At 42.3% G+C, this 21,115-nt stretch overlaps 1 protein-coding gene across 1 annotated transcript; it reads right to left on the bottom strand.

The window, feature by feature from the left end:
- Positions 1 to 369: 369 nt before the first annotated feature.
- Positions 370 to 20,954, bottom strand: LOC116053733 (protein NLRC3-like). Its single transcript, XM_035998316.1, has 11 exons — positions 20,930 to 20,954; positions 20,346 to 20,591; positions 16,501 to 18,265; positions 9,679 to 9,707; positions 9,534 to 9,627; positions 9,335 to 9,409; positions 6,609 to 6,782; positions 2,968 to 3,141; positions 1,437 to 1,607; positions 614 to 635; positions 370 to 462 (listed from the first exon to the last, which is right to left on the bottom strand). Exons 1-11 carry the CDS (start codon positions 20,952 to 20,954, stop codon positions 370 to 372), a joined length of 2,868 nt encoding a protein of 955 aa, XP_035854209.1.
- Between the last annotated feature and the right edge of the window lie 161 nt (positions 20,955 to 21,115).

The following is a 21,115-nucleotide window of genomic DNA, read 5'->3' as shown; positions in this document are numbered from 1 at the left end:
AGAATATTTACATAAATTGCATATCTGATGAATGAAAAACATTGGCCTTGCAGACTCCATGTGTCATTCAAAGTTGTATACAAATATGCACTACTTGTATCTCAAGTGTTTTCAATACAGATCAGAGAAAATCCCTCCTTTAAAGGCTACGTAGAGCATGCCATGGTGTCTCATCATCCCAGCCTATAGGGGAGAGAGTTTGCAGATTAAATATCTTGTATACTTATCTTCTTTTAAGTGTTTCATCAATGTTACTACCTTATACCACTTGTGTGCAGAGTTTAACTTTAAATCCAGTTTTTTCATCTTAAATCAAGTTAAACTAAATTATGATTACACTTTCACAAACTGATGAATCACGTCATCAGTTCAGTGTTCAGTGCAGACAGATGCTGCATCATTCTTTTGGGGGAAACAGAGGAAGCCATGACCTCTGCTGGCAGAAAGCTGCTCCAGCAGGAGCTGCAGAACATGAACAGAGGAGATAACGGCTGATCAACATTGACTTCTGAGGGGAAAAGCTCCACATGTTGACTTTATGTGTCTGTGCTCAGACGTGATGTGAAAACTAGCAGGGTCACTTGCAACTGTAATAAACTGCAAAAAAACATACCCCATTGTTCCACGGGGTGGAGCTGCAACAGAAAGCAAAGCAGAAATATCCCTTTAAATGTGTAAATGTATAGTTGTCATGAACAGAACTAATCTGAAGAGGCACTTTGGGCTCAGAACATCTGAATGAATTAAGACAAGACGAAAGCCAGGTCCAGGTGGAGGGTGGAGGAGGTGGTTGAGTGTGGAGCAGGAGTGGAGGAGTCTCAGTGTGTCTGCAGAGACTGTGTAGAAGGACAGAGCAGCAGCAGAGCAGTCCAGATACACTGATGATACTCAGTCAGATATGCCGATGAGATACGTCAGATCTCATCGGCTATCCATCTGATGAGAGAAGAAGAAATTAGTGTTTCCAGAGACTCCGTTCATCAGCTGTCAGTCAGTGATGCAGCACATTCAGTATAAAGAGCAGCAGGGACTTCAGTCCTGTTCAGACACCAAGTGGAGCAACTGTGTAGCGCAGCCTGCTTCCTTTCAGCTCTCATGTTAACGAATCGGAGTAAAGCTCACAGACCTGCAGATATCACTGAAGTGGAAATAGTCCTGAACGCATCACAACTGCAGTAACAGAGACGTTCACTGCTCACTTTAATGATTTACTGCTATTGGGTTCAAAGCTGTTAAAACCATCTGAATTTATTTTAAAATATTACATACTATTTAAATATAGAGTCTGTTATAATGAGTGGGTCAAAACAAGTGACAGAAGGACAGATATATATGATGTTAAAGATCCGACATGTTCATGCAAAGACTGCATAGATATATTTGCTTGGATAGCGCCTCTGGCTAGTGAGATGAACGGACTACAACACTCTACTGACCTCAGTGTCTCCAGTCTACAGTCTGGACTCTCCACAAGATCACACAGCAGCTTCACGTCTGACTCCTTCAGGTGGTTGTTTCTCAGATCCAGTACACTCAGATGGGAGTTTGACTTCAGAGCTGAGGCCAGAAAAGCACAGCTGCTCTCTGACAAATTGGAGTACTTTAAACTGAATAAAGAATAAATGATGTAGATAAATATCAATTTATAATCCAATCAGATATGTTAAAGCTATAGTGTGTTTCTGTCGCCCCCATGAGGAATTCTAAGTAATGACAACAAAACTGTCAGCACATACTTGATAAAAGCCACAGAAATATTTCTACTTCAGCAAGTAAACTTTATCAATTTAAAACCAATATTAGTTCAGAGAACCTTTTGTAAACAGATGTGACTGTTTTTTAATTAAACTAAGGCCAGCTACACACTGGCTGCGTCGCGTGAGCGTGTCAGCTGCGTGGCGTGTCCGTTTCTATTTATTTATATATAGCGTGTTGGAAGCGTTTCCAGGCAAAATAGAAGGAAAAGATGTTTATGTCATTTTGACACGCATACATATTAATAAATGACATGTTTGATTGGTTTGGTTGATGTTTGAAAGTCTCTAGTCAATACTGCCGACGTTGTCTTTGTTTAACGTGAAATACTACTGCTTGAGTGCAGTAAATCAATGGGAAACATACATGTGTACAGACAAGGCTAGCAGCAGTCAGTCTTGTTTCTGGTGTGTAAAGACCAACCCGGTCTCACGCCAGGTCGTGAAATAGTCACGTTATTTTGATTTATTAATTTGTGTACAGGTCACGATTTTGATGTTTATTTCGTGTGCATGCCACGAATTTTGAACGTGTACAGGTCACGATTTTCGAACCTGTTCTGGGGGACGCAACAACGGGGAAACAAAACGCCACACGCTGGCCACAACAACGGGACAGGCCGCCACTCGCGGGACGCGATCCCCGGGCGCAGGGGCACACAACAACAGGGAAATGAAACGCCACAACAACGGGACGGTTGTGGTTAGGGAAAGAAGAACGGGGAAAGGAACCGTCACACGCGGGACACGCCGACAACAGCGGGACGGTTGTGGTTAGGAAGAGAATAATGTGGAAAAGAACTGCAACACGCGGGACGCGATCCCCGGTCTCCTGGGTGAAAGTCCTGTGTTGTTTGACCCATCCACCACCCCGACCAACCTCTGTGCGCGGACTTTTGCCTTATCAATACTACTCGCTACCGTCATTGTTCTGTGATCACGAAATATGCTTCCCATTGAAATACATTGCTTTAAAATTCGTAATCGCCACACGAAAAAAAACGACATTTATATGTCCTGTCCACGACTTAATAGATTCAATAACATGACCATATCACAAACTGCCATGAGACCGGGCTGGTAAAGACATAGAAAACGCCACGCAACCGCCACGCAGCTGACACGCAACAGAAACGCCACGCTCACGCCACGCAACCAGTGTGTAACCGGCCTAATGAGATCTACAATAGTAACAGAGAGTCAGTGAACTTACTGCAGAATCTCCAGTCTACATAGTGGATTCTCCAGAAAACCACAGAACAGCTTCAATTCTGACTCCTGCAGGTTGTTGAAACCCAGGTCCAGCTCTCTCAGATGGGAGGGGTTGGACATCAGAGTTGATACCAAAGAAGCACAGCTGCTCTTTGACAAACCGCACCTAAACAACCTAAATAAAGAATACGGTAAATGGTGTTTGAAGACAGTGTTCCATTGAAATCATTTAATGTTTGGAGCTCTCATTAATATTAATGACAATGTGCTGATACTTCAATAATAGTGTTAAAATGAGAGAACAAACACTTTGAGATCGGATTTGAGGGTTTGTTTCTGTTAGGGATGTCACGAGAACCGATACTTGCGATAACTTCCGGTTCTAAAATGACAAAACACCGACGATGCCCCTTTTTTTGATGCCCCAGAATCAGAATCAGAAATACTTTAATAAACCCAGGGGGAAATTATTTTTTGTTACCACTCAGGTATACAACAATATATACAACAGCTAGAGCAGGAACAGGCAGCATGCAGCTTTCGCGCATGCGCACTTAATCACAACTCTCTCTTAACTCTCGCAGGGACAATACAGCATGACATGAGGAGAGGAGAGGGGGAAAAAAAGCAACTCTCAGACTATCCTCATAAAGATAAGAACAGTGTGGGAACAGGAAAAAACACCTCAGCACATAAGCACACAAACAGTACATGTGCACTGCTGAACATAACATAACATAACAAAGTTAACAACAGACAACACGAGACAAGATAGCAAGCAGGCTAGGCCTGGGAGGGAGAGGGAGAAAAGCGACCGCCTTCACTGAGAGCTGGAAAGAGAGGGGCATAGGCACCGTTGGCGACGATGCATCGGTGCTGCGCCTCTTCCTGAACTGATGGGGTCAGTATACACTTCAGAGTGTTCCAGTCGATACATTCAGAAGAAGGAGGACACGAATAAGTGGCCGAAGTCACGCCCTTCTACTTCCGGTCCACGGGACATATCTTTCGAAAAAATATAAACGAGAGAGATAACGGAGATAGATTCTACCAGACCTAAACAACGGCATGTTCACTGCAAACTCACGGTCTTCTCTTCCTGATTTACAGCCCCCCTCTCTTGGCTTCAAATAACTCACCGTTGTCGGATACGGCCACTGAACAGGCTATACATTGTAAACAGCCGTGGCCGTTTGCCTGCTCCTCCGGCAACGTTAGTCGTTAGCAGGGTTAGCATGGCGGCGTTAGCCAGGACCAGTCGGGATCCCTTTACTGGCTGTGTCTCAATTGTTTTTGCTAGTAACCAACTTGGGTACTCTAGCTATATAATTCAATGTGAGTACACAAATGTTGAAATGACATAAAATGCCCGCCCCTCGTAGCCGTGATAAATTAGCCTGAAGCTAATTCTTAGCTACCTGTTCAGGAGGAAATTAGCCAACTCTGCGTCCTTTTGGGCTCTAAGCTGTCTCCATCTTTCAAATACATCTCCAATATTTACCCGGGGTTTGTAATGTCTCTGGTCACGCAACTGTTATAAACACTGTTGTTGTTTTTGCACAGTACCTTTTGAAAAGGTGCCTGGAAGTCTGGAATATGTCTGGGGACACTAGTTGTTGCACTATGACCATTCATTGCACTTTACTATGTTGTTCTATGCTCTATTGCAGATGTTGTGTATGTCTTGTTATGACATTTAGATATTTTTCAAATATTTAAATAAAGAAGTTCATGTTTCAAGTTAAAGTACATGGAATCTTAGAAAATCTTTTTTTTTTACCGTGGTATCAAAATCGGCATCGAGAATCGTGTTATTTTACTGGTATCGGCACCGACTACTGAATTTTTGGTATCGTGAAACATATCGCTTCTTGAAAATGTACAAATTAAAGTGCTTTACTTTTGGTAGCTATATGTACGAACTGATCACGAGAACAGACTGCATTGTTGGTGCGTTTAGAAAGGAATTCAAAGAAAAAGTGATTTGGTGCAATGAGCCAATCATCAACAGTAGTTGGGTCGATCTTCCGTTTTGACGGCCAGGTCAGGCGTACCAGCCAGTTTGATTTTATGTGAAACCGGCATTTGTCATATAGGACACCTGGCAAATTACAAAGTAGCTGACATCAGCAACCTGTGCAACCAAGTAATATTTTGGACAGAACAGATAAAGCCCAATTCAGGCCGAAGATTTGGCCAAGTTGAAACTTGCAACTACTTGCCATGCACCAGTCTGCTGGGTTCTAAAACCTGCCAGTTTACACCAATGCGACAAGACGGTGTATCATCTCCATGGCAACGACTTTTGGTACTTCCGTTCTAACTTCCGACTTTCAGGTTTTTCTTGTAGCTGGATATATCATTTGTTTTGTCCAAATATGAATGTGGGTAACATTAGTGCTAGTGCATGCTTGCTACAGTTGAATTTCTAGCAGGAATGGAAATTAATTGTATGCAGTGGTGGGTGGATTTGTTCAACCTACCAGCCACAGTGGCAAGTAAATAAAAGTAGCATACCAGTGTTTCCGCTTTATACATTTATTAGCGGCGGTCCGCCATTAAATTGTGACTGTTTCAGTATTTTATGAAATTTCATGAAGTTGTAATTACACCCATGACTGCAGAGCTGTCTGCTCCACGAACTCAAGCGAACAGTCATCGGCTCTCTCCCCCCTCTGAGGGTGAGCAACTGGAACCGTTCAAGAACGTCATCACTCCCGAGTCATGACAACCAAATTAACAACAGCACGAGTACAGCAGCTTCTCCTCAGGCAGAGTTACAAACAGCGACTAAAGTCTCGACGGGTGATTTACCATGAAAAACATGTAAAATATGACAGCTACAGTAGCTTGGAAAATACCGTTGTGGCCACTGAATTGGATGAATTTACCGTTTATCAGACCAAGAAGATGAGACAAGAATCTAACGTTGCAGTCCCTCTGCCTTTGACTCACCACTGCAGGAGACGTTTTGTCCCCCCCACACTGTATTCACTCACTGTTGAAAAGTTTTCCAGATTCTTAGCGATGTATACTACTCAAAACCAACATGAAAAAAATTTGTAATGATCTTTCAGCATTTAGTTTTGTTACTAAACTGTATGTAAAATTAGCTGTGACATTAAATCACTGGTTTCACGTAATGTTGTTCTAAGGTACCGTCTATGTGATAGAGCGGACGTTAGCTAGCAAATGAGTCCACTGACTGTCCAACTTCACATATTTTCGGTTCAAACCGCTGCAACTTTTCCCCACGTTTCCCTGCAATGGTCTCGTGGTGCATCTTTTATCTTAAATGTGCTTAACAGAAGGATAGATGTATATTTATCTTGTATGATGTTAAAGTCCGACACAGTCATACAAAGAGTGAACAGCGAAACATCAGCTGGACTCTGGTCTGTCTAAATACCACATGGTAACTAAATGTAATGATTGTTCTATGAAAACAGAAGAACTCTTCTAGCTCATGTGATTGGCTGACTGTTCTCTCTCCCTCTCTCTTTCTGTCCAATCCTGAAGCATGTCACCATTCTCCTCTCACAGTTTCACTGAGAAGGTTGGAGGTTACAGGAAATACTGGATCTTTGCTTTGATACCAACTGTGTTTAGTTCAATTATAACTGACTCCAACCCTCTACTTACTGCAGAACCTCCAGTCTACAGTCTGGACTCTCCAGAAGATCACACAGCAGTTTCACATTTGAATCCTGCAGCTTGTTTATACCCAGGTGCAGTGCTCTCAGATGGGAGGGGTTGGACGTCACAGATGAGACCAGACGAGTACAGTTGATCTCTGACAAACGGCAGGCAAACAAGCTGAAAAAAAATAAATTAAGTAACTTTAGAAGACAGTGGTTTCCATAGAAGTCCTCGAGTTTGAAAAATGTAAACTCCAAACACCTGAACCCAACAGGATGCAGGTTAAAAACTCTAAAATACAAAAAGTTCAAAAGAGCTCTCATTAATATTAATGACAACATGCTGCTACCTGAATAAAGATGTAGTGACTTAACCCTTGTGTTGTCCAAGGGTGAAATTTCACCCGTTTTTAAAGTTTCTTTATCAGAAATATGGGGTTCTTCTAAACAAATACAAAAATTCCATGGATCGTGCCCTACAACGTTCTTCGCATGTAAAATTATTGTTCCCCACTTTAATTTAATTTTGTGTTTTATTCAATTTTATAGCATTTGTGGTCTTCCTGGGTCAATTCTGATCCGGTGGTGCAATGGGGCACTATTGTGCTTTCCAGCTAGTGCTGGGTGGTATACCGGTTGATACCGTATACCAGTATTAATTTCCTGTATGATATGAATTTTTCATTTACCGTAATACTGGTGCATTGCCGCAAAGAGCGCTACAGACGAAGTAATCTGCGAGCGAATTGAGAACGGGAGCCCTGTTAGCTGTGTACCGTTCTCACTCATGGTGAACAAACACTAATAATTAAAAAAAAAAATTCATTTACACAGCTGAACGGCCATTGAGAAAGACGGGAAAAAGACGGGTTCAGAGCAATGATTAAAACACTGGATTTAAGATGTCTTGCCTCACTGAAATACGTCTGCCAATCTACTAACATTATTCAAACACCAAAGGAGGGTGACAGCGGAGCTACATTCAGTCGCCCACTTTTCTACAACAACCTAACTTACTTGTGGTCAAGGAAGTGTTTATAACTGTCTTACAACTATTTTGAAACAACGTTAAAGTTGTTTGTATGTGTATTCATTCGATTTAAATTTATTTTACTACTTTGCAGTTTGCACAATAAAAATAGTTTGATTCTGTAACTGTTTCATGCTTTCTCCTTCATATAACGTTATTCTATAATGTTGTGGAGCCAAGTAAACCCTTTAGTAATCAAAGCTTTTAGTAAACATGATGACATTAAAATGTTTTTGTTATATTCTATGTACTCCTGTCAGTAGAATAAGCCATTATAAACCTATATAAAGGCCCGGTCAAGCAAAAGAAAGAAAATACCGTGATATACCGTGAAACCGCCAGAATCTTAAAAAATACCGTGACAACAAATTTTTTGTCATACCGCCCAGCACTATTTCCAGTAGATGAAAACACACACTAGCACATGCAATTGCATCAGTTCATTTTGACCTGGGGATAGCCTGGCTAATAATTATCATATACCAGTCTGTTGAAATCCAAAACAACTAAGCATATCTCCTCATTTTACTCAGAAATTAGGTATAATTTCATGTATCCATACTGATGCCAGTATCGAGTATTGGTCCGATGCCGTGTGCATGTACTCGTACTATGTAATCACAAAATTACTCTGATACCACGACACCCGATACTACCTCATAGCAACGTGACATTAACTTCTCTGTCAAGCAGGTATAGGCGGCAGAAGAAGAGCACTGCCAGCCGTTTGGAGATTTTTGCCTGTTAAAATAACAGGGGCTCCTACCCAATACATGATTACACTTGATGACCAGGACAAGTGAAGAAAGCGATATTTCAATCCGTTCTGTCTGCATGATGCGGTCCCGACACAGTGCTGTTTTTAACAGCCACGGTGCTACTCTGCAAATAGTTTTTATTTATTTTTTTTACAAATAAGCTAAAACGAAAGCTGTCGGTTTGTAGTCTATATAGTTTGCCACAAGTCTTTACATTTGGACAAAATATTGTTAATTTAGCAGCTGTTAGCGTAAAAAAACTAAACTCTCTCTGGAGCTGATTACCCATGGGTACTTAATATGCATGTTAATCACGTCATCGGACTTTGCGTTCTTCATTCTTCCTTAACTCTGTATTTTAATATCAGGAATGATATGATTTAGACTATTTTATTGACACTAGCTCAGGGAAACGTCCTGGTACATTGAAAACACTGCTTTGTTCTAATTGACAACAATATTAGAGCAGGCCAAAATAATCTGTGTGTCTGAAAACACCCTTGGATCCCAGAGGGATTATTTAGTACTTGTACCGGTCCTCGGTATTGGCGAGTACCCACATGCAAGTACTTGGTCTTAAAAAAAGTGGTATCGATGAATCCCTACCATGAAACCTTGAACCATGAAAAATAAGTGTAAAACTAGTTGGAATGAAAATAACTTATCTGAATTGTGATGCTGTCAGCTGTAATCCAGCTTTATTTCCTGTAGACATTAACACAACACATGATCACAACAATCTTCTGGCTCATCTGATTGGCTGACTGTTCTCTCTCCCTCTTGCTTCCTGTCCAATCCTGAAGCATGTTACCATTCTCCTCCCACAGCTTCACTGAGAAGGTTGGAGGTTTACAGGAAATACTGGATCTTTGCTTTGATACCAACTGTGTTTAGTTTAATACTGCTGAAACCAGCATGAACTGACTCCAACCCTGTACTAACCTCAGAGTCTCCAGTCTACAGTCTGGGATCTCCACAAGATCACACAGCAGCTTCACATCTGAATCCTCAGCAGAACTACGAGATTGATGTGCACTTTAATTTTTATCTGGCTACTAAATCTATGCTGATGTCTGCAGTTTAGTGTCACCAGAACTTTCACATCATAAATTTTACAGAAGTAAAAAAAATTGTGTCTGACCTCAGAGTCTCCAGTCTGCAGTATTGATTCTCCAGAAAATCACACATCTTCTTCACTCCTGAATCCTGCAGATTGTTTTCACTCAGGTCAATCACTCTCAGATGGGAGGGGTTGGACTTCAGAGCTGAGGCCAGAGAATCCCAGCTGATCTCTGACAAACTGCAGCCATACAATCTAAAAAAGAATAAGTTATGTAATTTCAGAAAACAGTGGTTTCCATAGAAATCCTGGTCTTAAAAAGCTGCTCCCTGCCGATCTCCCCTATAGGTGTGTACTTGTCGCAACAATTAACAAACCTACAGCAAGAACACAGGAAGGCTGTGGATGAACAACAAAGCAGGAAAGCTGCAACTGATGATTCTTTCACAATGGCTGAGTTTCACCATTGTCCAGCATAGCCCTTTCCTAATCCCCAGTTTTGCATCTCCGATTTTGCTCCCTCGATTCCTCTCCTCGCGTCTTAGTCCCGCCCACAGAAGATTCGAGCTGATGAGTCGAGGAAGACACTCGAGGAGAGAGAAGTCGAGACAACAGACATTTAACAAACATTAGACATCTCTGCCTCGGAGCGATCATTAATAGCGACGTCGATTAAATATGACGTGCAGCACAGCTGTATCAGCTGTTCACTGTTTTGTCATACGCTGTATTTTATGATCTCTGTCAGAGGAGCAGAAGTGTTCATGACAACTACTATTATTTACTTTGAATTCCCACATTGACACTTCACTGGCCCTCTACAGTCCTTATAGGCTGCATTGCTTTTTAAATGATGTATTTTATTAATTTTGAGTGTTTTCTTTAACGATTTACTTCAATGATTAGAGATGCTGTTGTAAACGTTTTCATACTAGTTATACATTTGACAGAGGAAATAATCCTAATTAAGTTAAGCTGCTGTTTCTCAAGCATCTCCAAACGCACTTACAAATGAAGCTGTCCGTCTGACAGCAGCTCTGCTACATTCACATTTTAGAGAATGTGAATATTTTCCTCGTCAATTGTGTAGCCTATCATTTCCCCCACCAGCTATTAATCAAACGGTTAATTTGTATGATCTGACCGGCCCAATCCGTAACGTAAGATTGAGCAAGACAAAGTGTAAACACTGCAGGAAAAAAGGTCATGGCTTAGGTGCATTACCGCCATCAAGTGGACCAAAGTTGCTACACTCTTGTTATGGGCTCTCATCAGTCTCACTCCAGGGGACTCCTTAAAAATGTGGTATTTCACCCGGATGGGCATTGTTTTGCAGGGTGCAGCAGTGAACATTGAGGTCCTGATTAGACAGAGCACGTTTAAGCAGCCTGGGGCGGCTTTTGGTAATTGTTTTCAATGAGAGTGGCCATAGGCCCATGCTCCAATGAACATTCATGTGTGCGCCTTTGAATGCAGACCAAAAATGCTGTAACCAATAGGGACCAGATAAGTATCCATTCAGGCTCCGTTCTATTCAGAGATTACAGCTGTGGTTTCAAGAAGCAGTTCATTTAAAAGAAAAAACATATTGATTTAGAAATTGTTATTTATGTAAGTTTTGTGGTGATTTTTCGGTCACTGCTTTTCAAATGACAAAATATCATATACAGGTAGCTATCTATCGAGGAAGATGACAATCCCATTATTGATCCTGTCTCCAAACCTCTGATTTTTTTTTACCAGGGAAAACAGTTGTCAAGGGACACAATAACATACCTATTTACATTATTATATAATGAATGAGGGCAGCAACTGAAGACTAGAACCAGACTGTAAGTCATACACAGCACTTGTATTTCATAGAATGGCTTCTTTAGTTTATATATTTCAGTCAGTATGAGACACACTTTTATTAAAGTGTGGCACCAGCAGATATTCAATGTTTTAAAGTTGAAAAAAGTATAAGGAGACATTTATGTTTGTCCAAATTATCCAGTGTAGGATTTTTATTTTGCTCAACATTGCTCTGCCACAGTTGATGGACTTAAACGTACAATATGTAACTTTCTGCAGCTAGGGGTTTCCCAACCAAAACAATGGATTGTAAACATGGACTTTTGATGACGTTGGGAAGTGGCGTGGCATTATGGGAGTTGTAGTTTTTAGTTAAACACCATCGCTGGTTAGAATGCATTCAAGTTTATTCACGTTACGTTTAGTAACCTTTATTCATGTAATTCTAATAAAATAGCTGCATTTCCCCCAACATAATTACGTTTTTCTTGATTCGATCTGTATTGGTAGCTGACCAGTTAACTATTGAGCCAGCAAGCTAACATTAGCCAGCAGCTAAAACCACACTATCACAATATATTTCACATGTACATTTTACCTTTTGGATGGTTTCAACACCGGGCGGACGAGGTTTGTTGTAACGCTAGCTAGTTACCCAACGAGGCTGAGAGACGGGTGTGGGTGGGGATTGCCCGGGGGAATCTCCGGGATGGCGAGGACGTTTGATGGCCGTTGTGCAGCAGCAGAACATTTCCAAGCTGTCCGGAATGATCTCCCCCTTCACTTTTCTGTAATCTTAACTATTTTTGTGCTTAACCCACCTTTTTTAGCTAACTGTAAAGACAGCTAAATGTGAAGGGGGGAGAAATTCGGCAGGGAGGAGATTTTCGGCACGAACACCAGTAACGCTAACAGAGACGTAGCTAACGTTATTGATGGCCGCTGTTGTGACTGTTTCCTGACGTTAAACTGCCATCAGCACCCAGCACTGGAGTTAAGTGCTGGCCGGGTACGGATTGCTGTAATGATAGTGGCTGGCTGCTAGCTGATAGCCGGCTGGGGGCTAACGGTAACTAGCTATTGCTACATGTCCCGGGCTGTTGTCAGCTCTCATCCCGAATGAAGTCTCTTTGCGCCGGGGGAGTGAGGCAGACAGACCGGGGTCTGCTAGCTGGCTAAATTAGCATTAGATTAGTCGTCTATCTATTGGCCAACGTTAACGTTACTAGCATAGGCGTAATTTACAGTGGGGATGGGGTTTTTAAACTCCCCCCCTCCAATAATTAAAACTGGCCAGTGCAACCCCCCAAAAAAATCTCATAATAATTTCCTAAACATTATTAAAGAAATTTGCACCATAAATTGATGAAGAAAAGGCACAAATTGTAGTTAGTAGGGATCTCAAAACGCTCCAATGTTGAACCCAAAGTTATGGGGACAATGACATGGCTGGATAGCTAGCTTGTCCTGTTGTTTAACATTTCCAACCGTGCACAATATTATTGACTTTGAATCTTGCTAGCATAGTGTTAGCTTTCTGGCTCGTAGGTGTCTGAGCTGAAGGGTTTTGTGAGCTGAGTGGACCGGAAATATCTCCTGTTGCTAAGCATGGCAAGTCGCATCCATAGATTGTTCTATATCTATGGTCGTATCTATGGTCCGTTTTATTTACTGGAGCAGCGAACGTTTGCATTGCATAAGAACCTAATTGGGATGGGAAAGGTTGTTCCAGTTATTAGTCAAACCCTCAGGTGTAACCAGGGAAACTTATTATTATTATTTGAATAAAAGTTAGATGTTGATTGTAAAACGCATTAAAATATAAAATAATGGTCTTATAAAATGTTATTCAGCAAGTGAACATCACATATGCGGGTGTCCATTGTCAATTATAAATGAACTTCGGCAGAGGCTGCGCATCCGACAGTTTACACCTCGCTGTAAACACCTCGTCGGTCATTTACGCTTACATATAAGCTACAATCAGTGAACTGACCTCAAAGCCTCCAGTTGGCAGTTTGGACTCTTAAGTCCCTCAAACAGCTTCACTCCTGAATCCTGCAGCTTGCTGCAACGCAGGTCCAGCTCTCTCAGATGGGAGGGGTTAGACTTCAGAGCTGAGGCCACGACTTCACAGTGAGTCTCAGAGAATTTGCAGTCAGTAAGTCTGTCACGACAAAAAAAATTACAATTACTCCAATTTCCCACCCACTCCCAACCCCACCCAGTTCAGGTCTGAAGCGGACGGGGACATACAGAGCAGAACTTCACATGGCTAACGAATAAATCTGAGCCCCATGACCTGAAATCCCCAATAACTAACAGGGACTCCCAGTGTCCCCGACTCCCAGAACAAGAGAGCAGTCCAATAACAGAGCAATAACAACACAAACAGCCCATCGGCATGGCAGCATCACATGCTCAAGGCACAGCACTCGAAAGAAAAAACAAAAACAAAACTAGAACTGCAAGCAGTTATGACGGGGTCCAAGCCTCCCGACGCCAGTAACGGTGGGGAGGTAAACATCAGGAAATATCAAGAGGTGTGAGCCGCAAGGTCTGCGGTACGTTGCAAATAGCCCATTAACATTGATTGAGTAAAAGGGCCAAAACTGGTCTACGTTGATTATAGCGCCCCCCCTAATGCCGAATGAGCATCATAAGTTTTGTGTCAATAGCAATTACTACGGCATAGAAATTGCAATCGCAAACGTCCCATCTGCATGCATTGAGTTATCGGCCAAAACACATAATCGTTGATTATAGCGCCCTTTAACGGCCAATCTTCGCCAAATTTGGTACAGAGCATTGCAGTGGGATGTCGAACAACAATCTCAAGGGTTTTACTGATAGCATTTAGCCTATAGCATGGCCGAGATATGATAACGTTTGTGTTTCGTAGCTAGCTACAAAATTTTGTTTGGTGGTAAATTGCGCATAGTTTAACGTAGCAAAATTCTTCTGATAACTTTTGGTCAGGTCTATCTGGAGATGATACGTACCAGGTTTCGTGCAGTTCGGTTACATGGCCTAGGAGGAGCTCGATTCAAGGAATACGTGGATGTAATGTTTTCTAAATGTGGGCGTTATAGGCAAAAACACGTTTGACGTCATTATAGCGCCACCTAGTGGTCCACATGTGTAATTTTTGGTATGTGAGGTCCATTAACCATTGTACATCTACAGTGAAAATTTGAAGTTGCTCACATTAGTGTAATTGTTAAATCAAAACCTGAGTCCCATAGGCCACGCCCATTTGATGAATCAGTACCTAACTGTAGGGTTGTCCTCAGATGTGGCCCTAGATGATCTCCTCAAAATTTCGTAAAAATTGGATCAGCCGTTCATGAGATATAAACTTTTTGTACTTGTAGCGGCGCCTAGTGGCCAATCTTCGTAAATTTATAAATAAGTTGTTGGGGAGCCTCAGAGGGTCATGGCAACCAAGAATCTAAAGTTTTGCGTTGATAGCATTTATTTTTACCAAGATATGGCAAAGTTTGTGTTTTCGTAACTAGCTACACAAATTTGTGTGTAATTTGTGCCATTTTCATCTGATAAAATTTCTTAGTTAGCACGCGCTAGCATGTCGGAAGCTAACAGTGGATCATTGCTGAAAGCTATCAAGCTACATTAGGCCCTCACGAGGGCATGAAGTTAGCAAAAATCAGCTATTCGGGCAGTATTAACGCAGCCACTACGATGCTGGGTGAAATCAGTCCTCCGTGGGTCCCAAGCTGCGTCTGTGCTGAGAGGAGATGAACTCCTGCGCAGCCTCAGGGGAAGTGAGCCGTTTCAGTCCGTCTCCGATCCTAATAAACAACTTGGCAGGGTAGCGCAGCTTAGGTCTGAGGCCCAGGTTGTACAGCTGTTTCAATACATCACGGTATGCGGAATGTTGCTGGACCACCTTGGGGGAGTAGTCCTCAAAGATGTGGATTGGGGAGGCCTTGTATGTCAGCTTGCCACGAAACCTTCGAGCCTCGCGTACAACCAACTCCCGGGTCTGGAATCTATGGAACCGCAACACGACGGCTCTGGGTTTCTCATCAGGTCCTGGCCTCGGGGCTAACGTTCATGAGCTCACTCCAGTTCCGGAGCTGAATCCAGTATTTGTTCGCCAAGAACCTCAGCTAGGAATTAAGAAAAAAAAAACGTTGGTTGCGCACCTTCGATGTTCTCAGGGAGGCCGACTATTCTTACATTACTCCATCGGTGTCTGTTTTCAAGCTCAAGGAGTTTAGCTTGTAGCTTAGCATTTACCTCAGACACCGCAGCTAGCTCAACCTCCACAGTTTTCATGTCCTGGCTGGTGGTGTTGTCCAATGTCCAAATGTCTCCAATGACGAAAGACGCTGTTGGTGATCCAATATAGTAGTCTGGATGTTATCTAGTCTTGCCTCGAGTTTGAAAAAACGCCGTGTTGAATTCGGCTTGGAAGAAAGACTTGAACTCAGTCAGGAGCGAGGCCTTGTATACAGCTTGCATAGCCGCTAGCATGGCAGCGGTCAGTAACAAATCACCCTTCTTTGGGACGTCTTTTTTCGACTTGCTGGACATCCTCTCGTCGTGGCGAGGTGCTGGCGAATATAGTTTAATATAAGTGGTTAGTTGTAGCGCATTGGCTGGACTGTAAAGAAGGTTAAAGAAGAGAAGGATGGGAGCGAGGGGCGAACGCGACCGCTCCACCACGCTGCTAAACCTGAAGTCACAACTCCCTCTTTCAAATGAAAAGTTGAATCATAAGATGAAAAAACAATTCTTTATTAATTCACTGCTTATTTCAACACACTCAGGGTTTCACAGCGACAGTCCTCGTCTAAAATGACTTGTTGTTTATGTGGATTATGTTATGTGTAACTAAAATTACTTAATCAGTTCAAGTAATAATAACTTTAATAATAATAAATTCACTTATAACTCTAAAATACTGCCATATGTTGTGAAGAAATCTCAAACACAACCTCTAAAGTCCTTAATTTGACCAGGTTTGCACATTGCCTCCATCACACTAAGAAAGATAAATAACAAACGGTCAAATCAATTGTCAAAACAATTATAAAAAAAGGACTGTGTGGTTTTTAACTTGACAGCTAACAATGCAACTGAAAAAAAATCAATGACTTTTGCTCTCACAGTATTAGAAACAAAAGCATCTATAACAAAATACAACTGACATATAGTATAATGTTTGTAATGATAAACGAGTGAACACTATTTTAACAATAATATTGTTAATCACATCTGGACTTACCGAGCCTTTCTGCATTTCCTCACAGCTGGAATCAGTCTCAGTCGTCCCTCCGCTGATGTGTTGTACTTCTCCAGGTCCAACTCATCCATAACCTCCTCTGACATCTGCAGCATGTAGGCCAGAGCTGAGCAGTGGATCACAGAGAGTTCCTCTGACCTGTTCTCTGACTTCAGGAACTCTTGGATCTCCTGATGGACTGAGTGGTCGTTCATCTCCGTCAGACAGTGGAAGATGTTGATGCTTCTGTCAGGAGAGATCGTATCACTGTTCATCTTCTTCAGGTTGTTGATGACTCTCTGAATGACTTCTGGACTGTTGTCTGTCTCACCCAGCAGGCCTCCTAAGAGTCTCCGGTTGGGCTCCAGAGAGAGGCCATGAAGGAAGCGGACAAACAGGTCCAGGTGGCCATTCTTACTTTCAAGAGATTTCTCCATGGCTTTCTTCAGGAAGACATCCAGAGAATTTTTCCCCAGGAAGTCCTCCAGTACATCTGGGTTCCTGTTGGTGTAACAGTGGAACAGGTAGACTGCAGCCAGAAACTCCTGAACACTCAGATGAACGAAGCAGTAGACTGTTTTCTGGAAGATCACACTCTCTCTTTTGAAGATCTGTGTACAAACTCCTGAGTACACCGAGGCCTCTGTGACATCCAGACCACAGCGCTCCAGGTCTTCTTGGTAGAACATGATGTTTCCTTTCTGCAGCTGTTCAAACGCCAGCCTCCCCAGTTTCAGAAGAACTTCCCTGTCAGCCTCCGTCAGCTCCTGTGGACTCATCTCATGTCCCTCAGCATACTTCTGCTTCTTCTTCTTTGTCTGAACCAGCAGGAAGTGTGAGTACATGTGAGTCAGGGTCTTGGGCAGCTCTCCTCTCTGCTCTGTAGTCAACATGTGGTCCAGAACTGTAGCAGTGATCCAGCAGAAGACTGGGATCAGACACATGATGTAGAGGCTCCTGGATGTCTTGATGTGGGAGATGATTCTGCTGGACAGCTCTTCATCACCGACTCTCTTCCTGAAGTACTCCTCCTTCTGGTCGTCAGTGAAGCCTCGTACTTCTGTCACCCTGTCAACACACGCAGGAGGGATCTGATTGGCTGCTGCAGGTCGGGAAGTTATCCAGACGAGAGCCGAGGGAAGCAGCTTCCCCTGGATGAGGTTTGTCAACAGTACGTTGACTGATGACTTCTGTGTGACATCAGAAACAACCTCATTGTTGTTGAAATCCAGTGAAAGTCTGCTTTCATCCAGGCCGTCAAAGATGAAGAGAACTTTAGAGCCAGCGAGCTGCTCTGCTGTGAGCTCCTGTAACGCTGGATGGAAAACACGGAGCAGCTCCAGAAGACTGTACTGCTCATCTTTGATCAAGTTCAGCTCCTTGAACGAAAGTGCAATCACCAGACTGATATCTTGGTTTTCCAAATCTTCGGCCCAGTCCAGACAGAACTTCTGCACTGAGAAGGTTTTTCCAACGCCAGCAACGCCGAGTGTCAGAACGACTCTGATGTGTTTCTGTTGGTCAGGTAAGGCTTTTAAGATGTCGCTGCACTTGATTGGAGCGTCATGGAGGGTCTCCATCTTGGAAGCTGTCTCAAGCTGCCTCACCTCATGTTGGGTATTAACTTCTTCACTCCATCCCTCTGTGATGTAGACCTCACTGTAGATCCTGTTGAGGGGAGTTTCACTTCCTGTTTCATCAGTTCCTTCAGTCACACGTTTACATGTCGTCTTCACACTGATCTTATGTTCACGTTGACCACCAATCACTAGAAAAAGGACAAAGGTAAGAGCAAAACCAAGAAAAAGTTGCCAACTGGTGATTATTTTTATTACAAATATGAAAACGATCAATATGAGAACATAGTGCTGGGCGATAAGGAGAAAATCAAATATCATGATATTCTTGACCCAATATTATATTCTAGGGTTGACATTTGGTGCTTTCACAAAATATTTTGGAAGGTGACGTGTGCTGACGTTTACGGTAAGCGCATTGTCTCATTTTCGGTGCTCCCGTCTCACGGATGCTACTTTGCTGCTCCAGCAAAACTTACTCAACTCTGCTTTATTGTTTAATTTAGCGGCTAAGTGCCTGGATTGCATTTAAACTACACTAGTTATACTCAAGCACTTATAGTTCTCTTCTCTTACAGTGACTGCCTCACTGATCATGGGCATCGTTTAAATGCCACAGCCTACCTGAGCATTGTTTCTGACCATGTCCATCCCTTTATGACCACCATGTACCCATCCTCTGATGGCTACTTCCAGCAGGATAATGCACCATGTCACAAAGCTCAAATCATTTCAAATTGGTTTCTTGAACATGACAATGAGTTCACTGTACTAAAATGGTCCCCACAGTCACCAGATCTCAACCCAATAGAACATCTTTGGGATGTGGTGGAACGGGAGCTTCGTGCCCTGGATGTGCATCCCACAAGTCTCCATCAACTGCAAGATGCTATCCTATCAATATGGGCCAACGTTTCTAAAGAATGCTTCCAGCACCTTTTTGAATCAATGCCACGAAGAATTAAGGCAGTTCTGAAGGCGAAACGGGGTCAAACACGGTATTAGTAGGGTGTTCCTAATAATCCTTTAGGTGAGTGTAATATATAGTTCTGTTAAATCTTATCATATACGTCTGGTAGGCTATATCAAAGCTGTCCCAGAGTGCCGTAATGCCTGCCGTTTTGGACGTATTATTAATATACACTCCTCCTTTAGTGGAGATGAGTGGTACCCGGTGGGATCTTCTGCTGGTGTAGCCCATCCACCTCAAGGTTGCGCGTGTTGTGGCTTCACAAATGCTTTGCTGCATTGCTCGGTTGTAACAAGTGGTTATTTGAGTCAAAGTTGATCTTCTATCAGCTGGAATCAGTCGGCCCATTCTGCTCTGACCTCTAGCATCAACAAGGTATTTTTGCCCCCCAGGACTGCAGCATACTGGATGTTTTTACTTTTTCAGACCATTCGTTGTAAACCCTAGAAATGGTTGTGCGTGAAAATCCCAGTAACTGAGCAGATTGTGAAATACTCAGACCGGCCCGTTTGGCACCAACAACCATGCCGTGCTCAGAGTTGCTTAGATCACCTTTCTTTCCCATTCTGACATTCAGTTTGGAGTTCAGGAGATTGTCTAGACCTGGACGACACCCGTAAATGCATTGAAGCAGCTGCCATGTGATTGGTTGATTAGATAATTGCATTAATGAGAAATCTTACAGGTGTTCCTAATAATTATTTAGGTGAGTGAAGGTAGTCTATAGATCAGGTTTCCCTACACTGTGCAAGAACAGGCCGAAATTATAATTCAATTTGCAGTAATTCCTGAGCGTCTGAGAAGTAGCTTTTTCTCTGCCAGTCGTCATGATTCGGTGTAACGAAAGAACAACTGCCAGGGTCATTAACATACTGATTCATACAGCATTCATGAGGTGCTTTGCATTGACTATTTATGGTTAAAAATGAGCGTGTACAGGGCGGGATAAGAGGCTGATCCACACTTGTGGGTAATCTTTGATTTATAAAGGGAACATTGCTTACAGGTGTGCGTACACACGGTTTTATGAATCAGATTTTTTTTTTTGGCGTACGCCATTTTTGGCTTTTGGGCGTACATACACTTTTAGTAAGGATCCTACGCATAGTTTTATAAATGAGACCCCAGATGTGTTCGCTGGAGCAGAAAAAAAACATGGAGTAAAATTCAGGTGGAATAAAAAATGTAATGATATTTATAATGATAGACAGTTAGCTGTATGCACAACCGGTGTCAAATGTCACTGTATTAAAACAAGTTGTTTTCAGACAAAATATCAGCAGACAGATGTTCAGACTTACTTTGTACAGAGCTGGTCTGACCGTTGGTCTTCAGTCGAGCTCTGGTTCTGGGCGGCTGCTCCTCTTCAAAAACATCACTCCTCTTCCTCTTCCTGTGAAGACATTTCTTTATAACTAAATGATTTGTTGATTGTTGATTGAAAAATATCAACCTTTGTCTAAGGCCCACAGCATGTAACAGTGGTGTCTCAGGTTTAAGTCCAGCCTGTTTCCTATTCTGTAAGTCATGTTTTCTGTGTCTTTTTACTGTCAACTATAAAATGAAGGCATGAATGTTATTAGAATATTCTAAAAAAAACAGAAACTACATTTGACCATTTTCTGCCTTTTTTAACTGCTGATAATTCTTTTAAAAAATAAAAAATAATAATTCCCTTGCCACTTGGCTAAACAATTTCTTGGGGAAACCCTGTGTATGAGTGTGTGTGTGTGTGTGTGTGTGTGTGTGTGTGTGTGTGTGTGTGTGTGTGTGTATGTACAGTATGTTTATATGTATGTATGTATAGATACAAAAACAAACAGAAACCATTAGCAGATGAAACTGAAAATTAGTTACATAAATAAGTTAGCAGCAGTTCTCTTACTTTGTGTCTGAGGGTCCAGGTTCATTACTGAACTTTGGAGGCTGAACTCTGGACCGGTCACTCTTCATAGACAGACAGCCGGATACTAGAGACTCTGCTCCGTCCTCCTCTTCCTCCACATCACTCATCTTCTGATCTGAAGTCAGTCTGAGAAGGACAAACAGGAACTACACTACAATTTCCAAG

Source organism: Sander lucioperca, chromosome 23 (assembly GCF_008315115.2).
Source record: "Sander lucioperca isolate FBNREF2018 chromosome 23, SLUC_FBN_1.2, whole genome shotgun sequence".
NCBI classification, from domain to species: Eukaryota; Metazoa; Chordata; class Actinopteri; order Perciformes; family Percidae; genus Sander; species Sander lucioperca.
The sequence above is the reverse complement of the archived record's forward strand: the minus strand, read 5'-3'. Positions and strand labels throughout refer to the sequence as shown.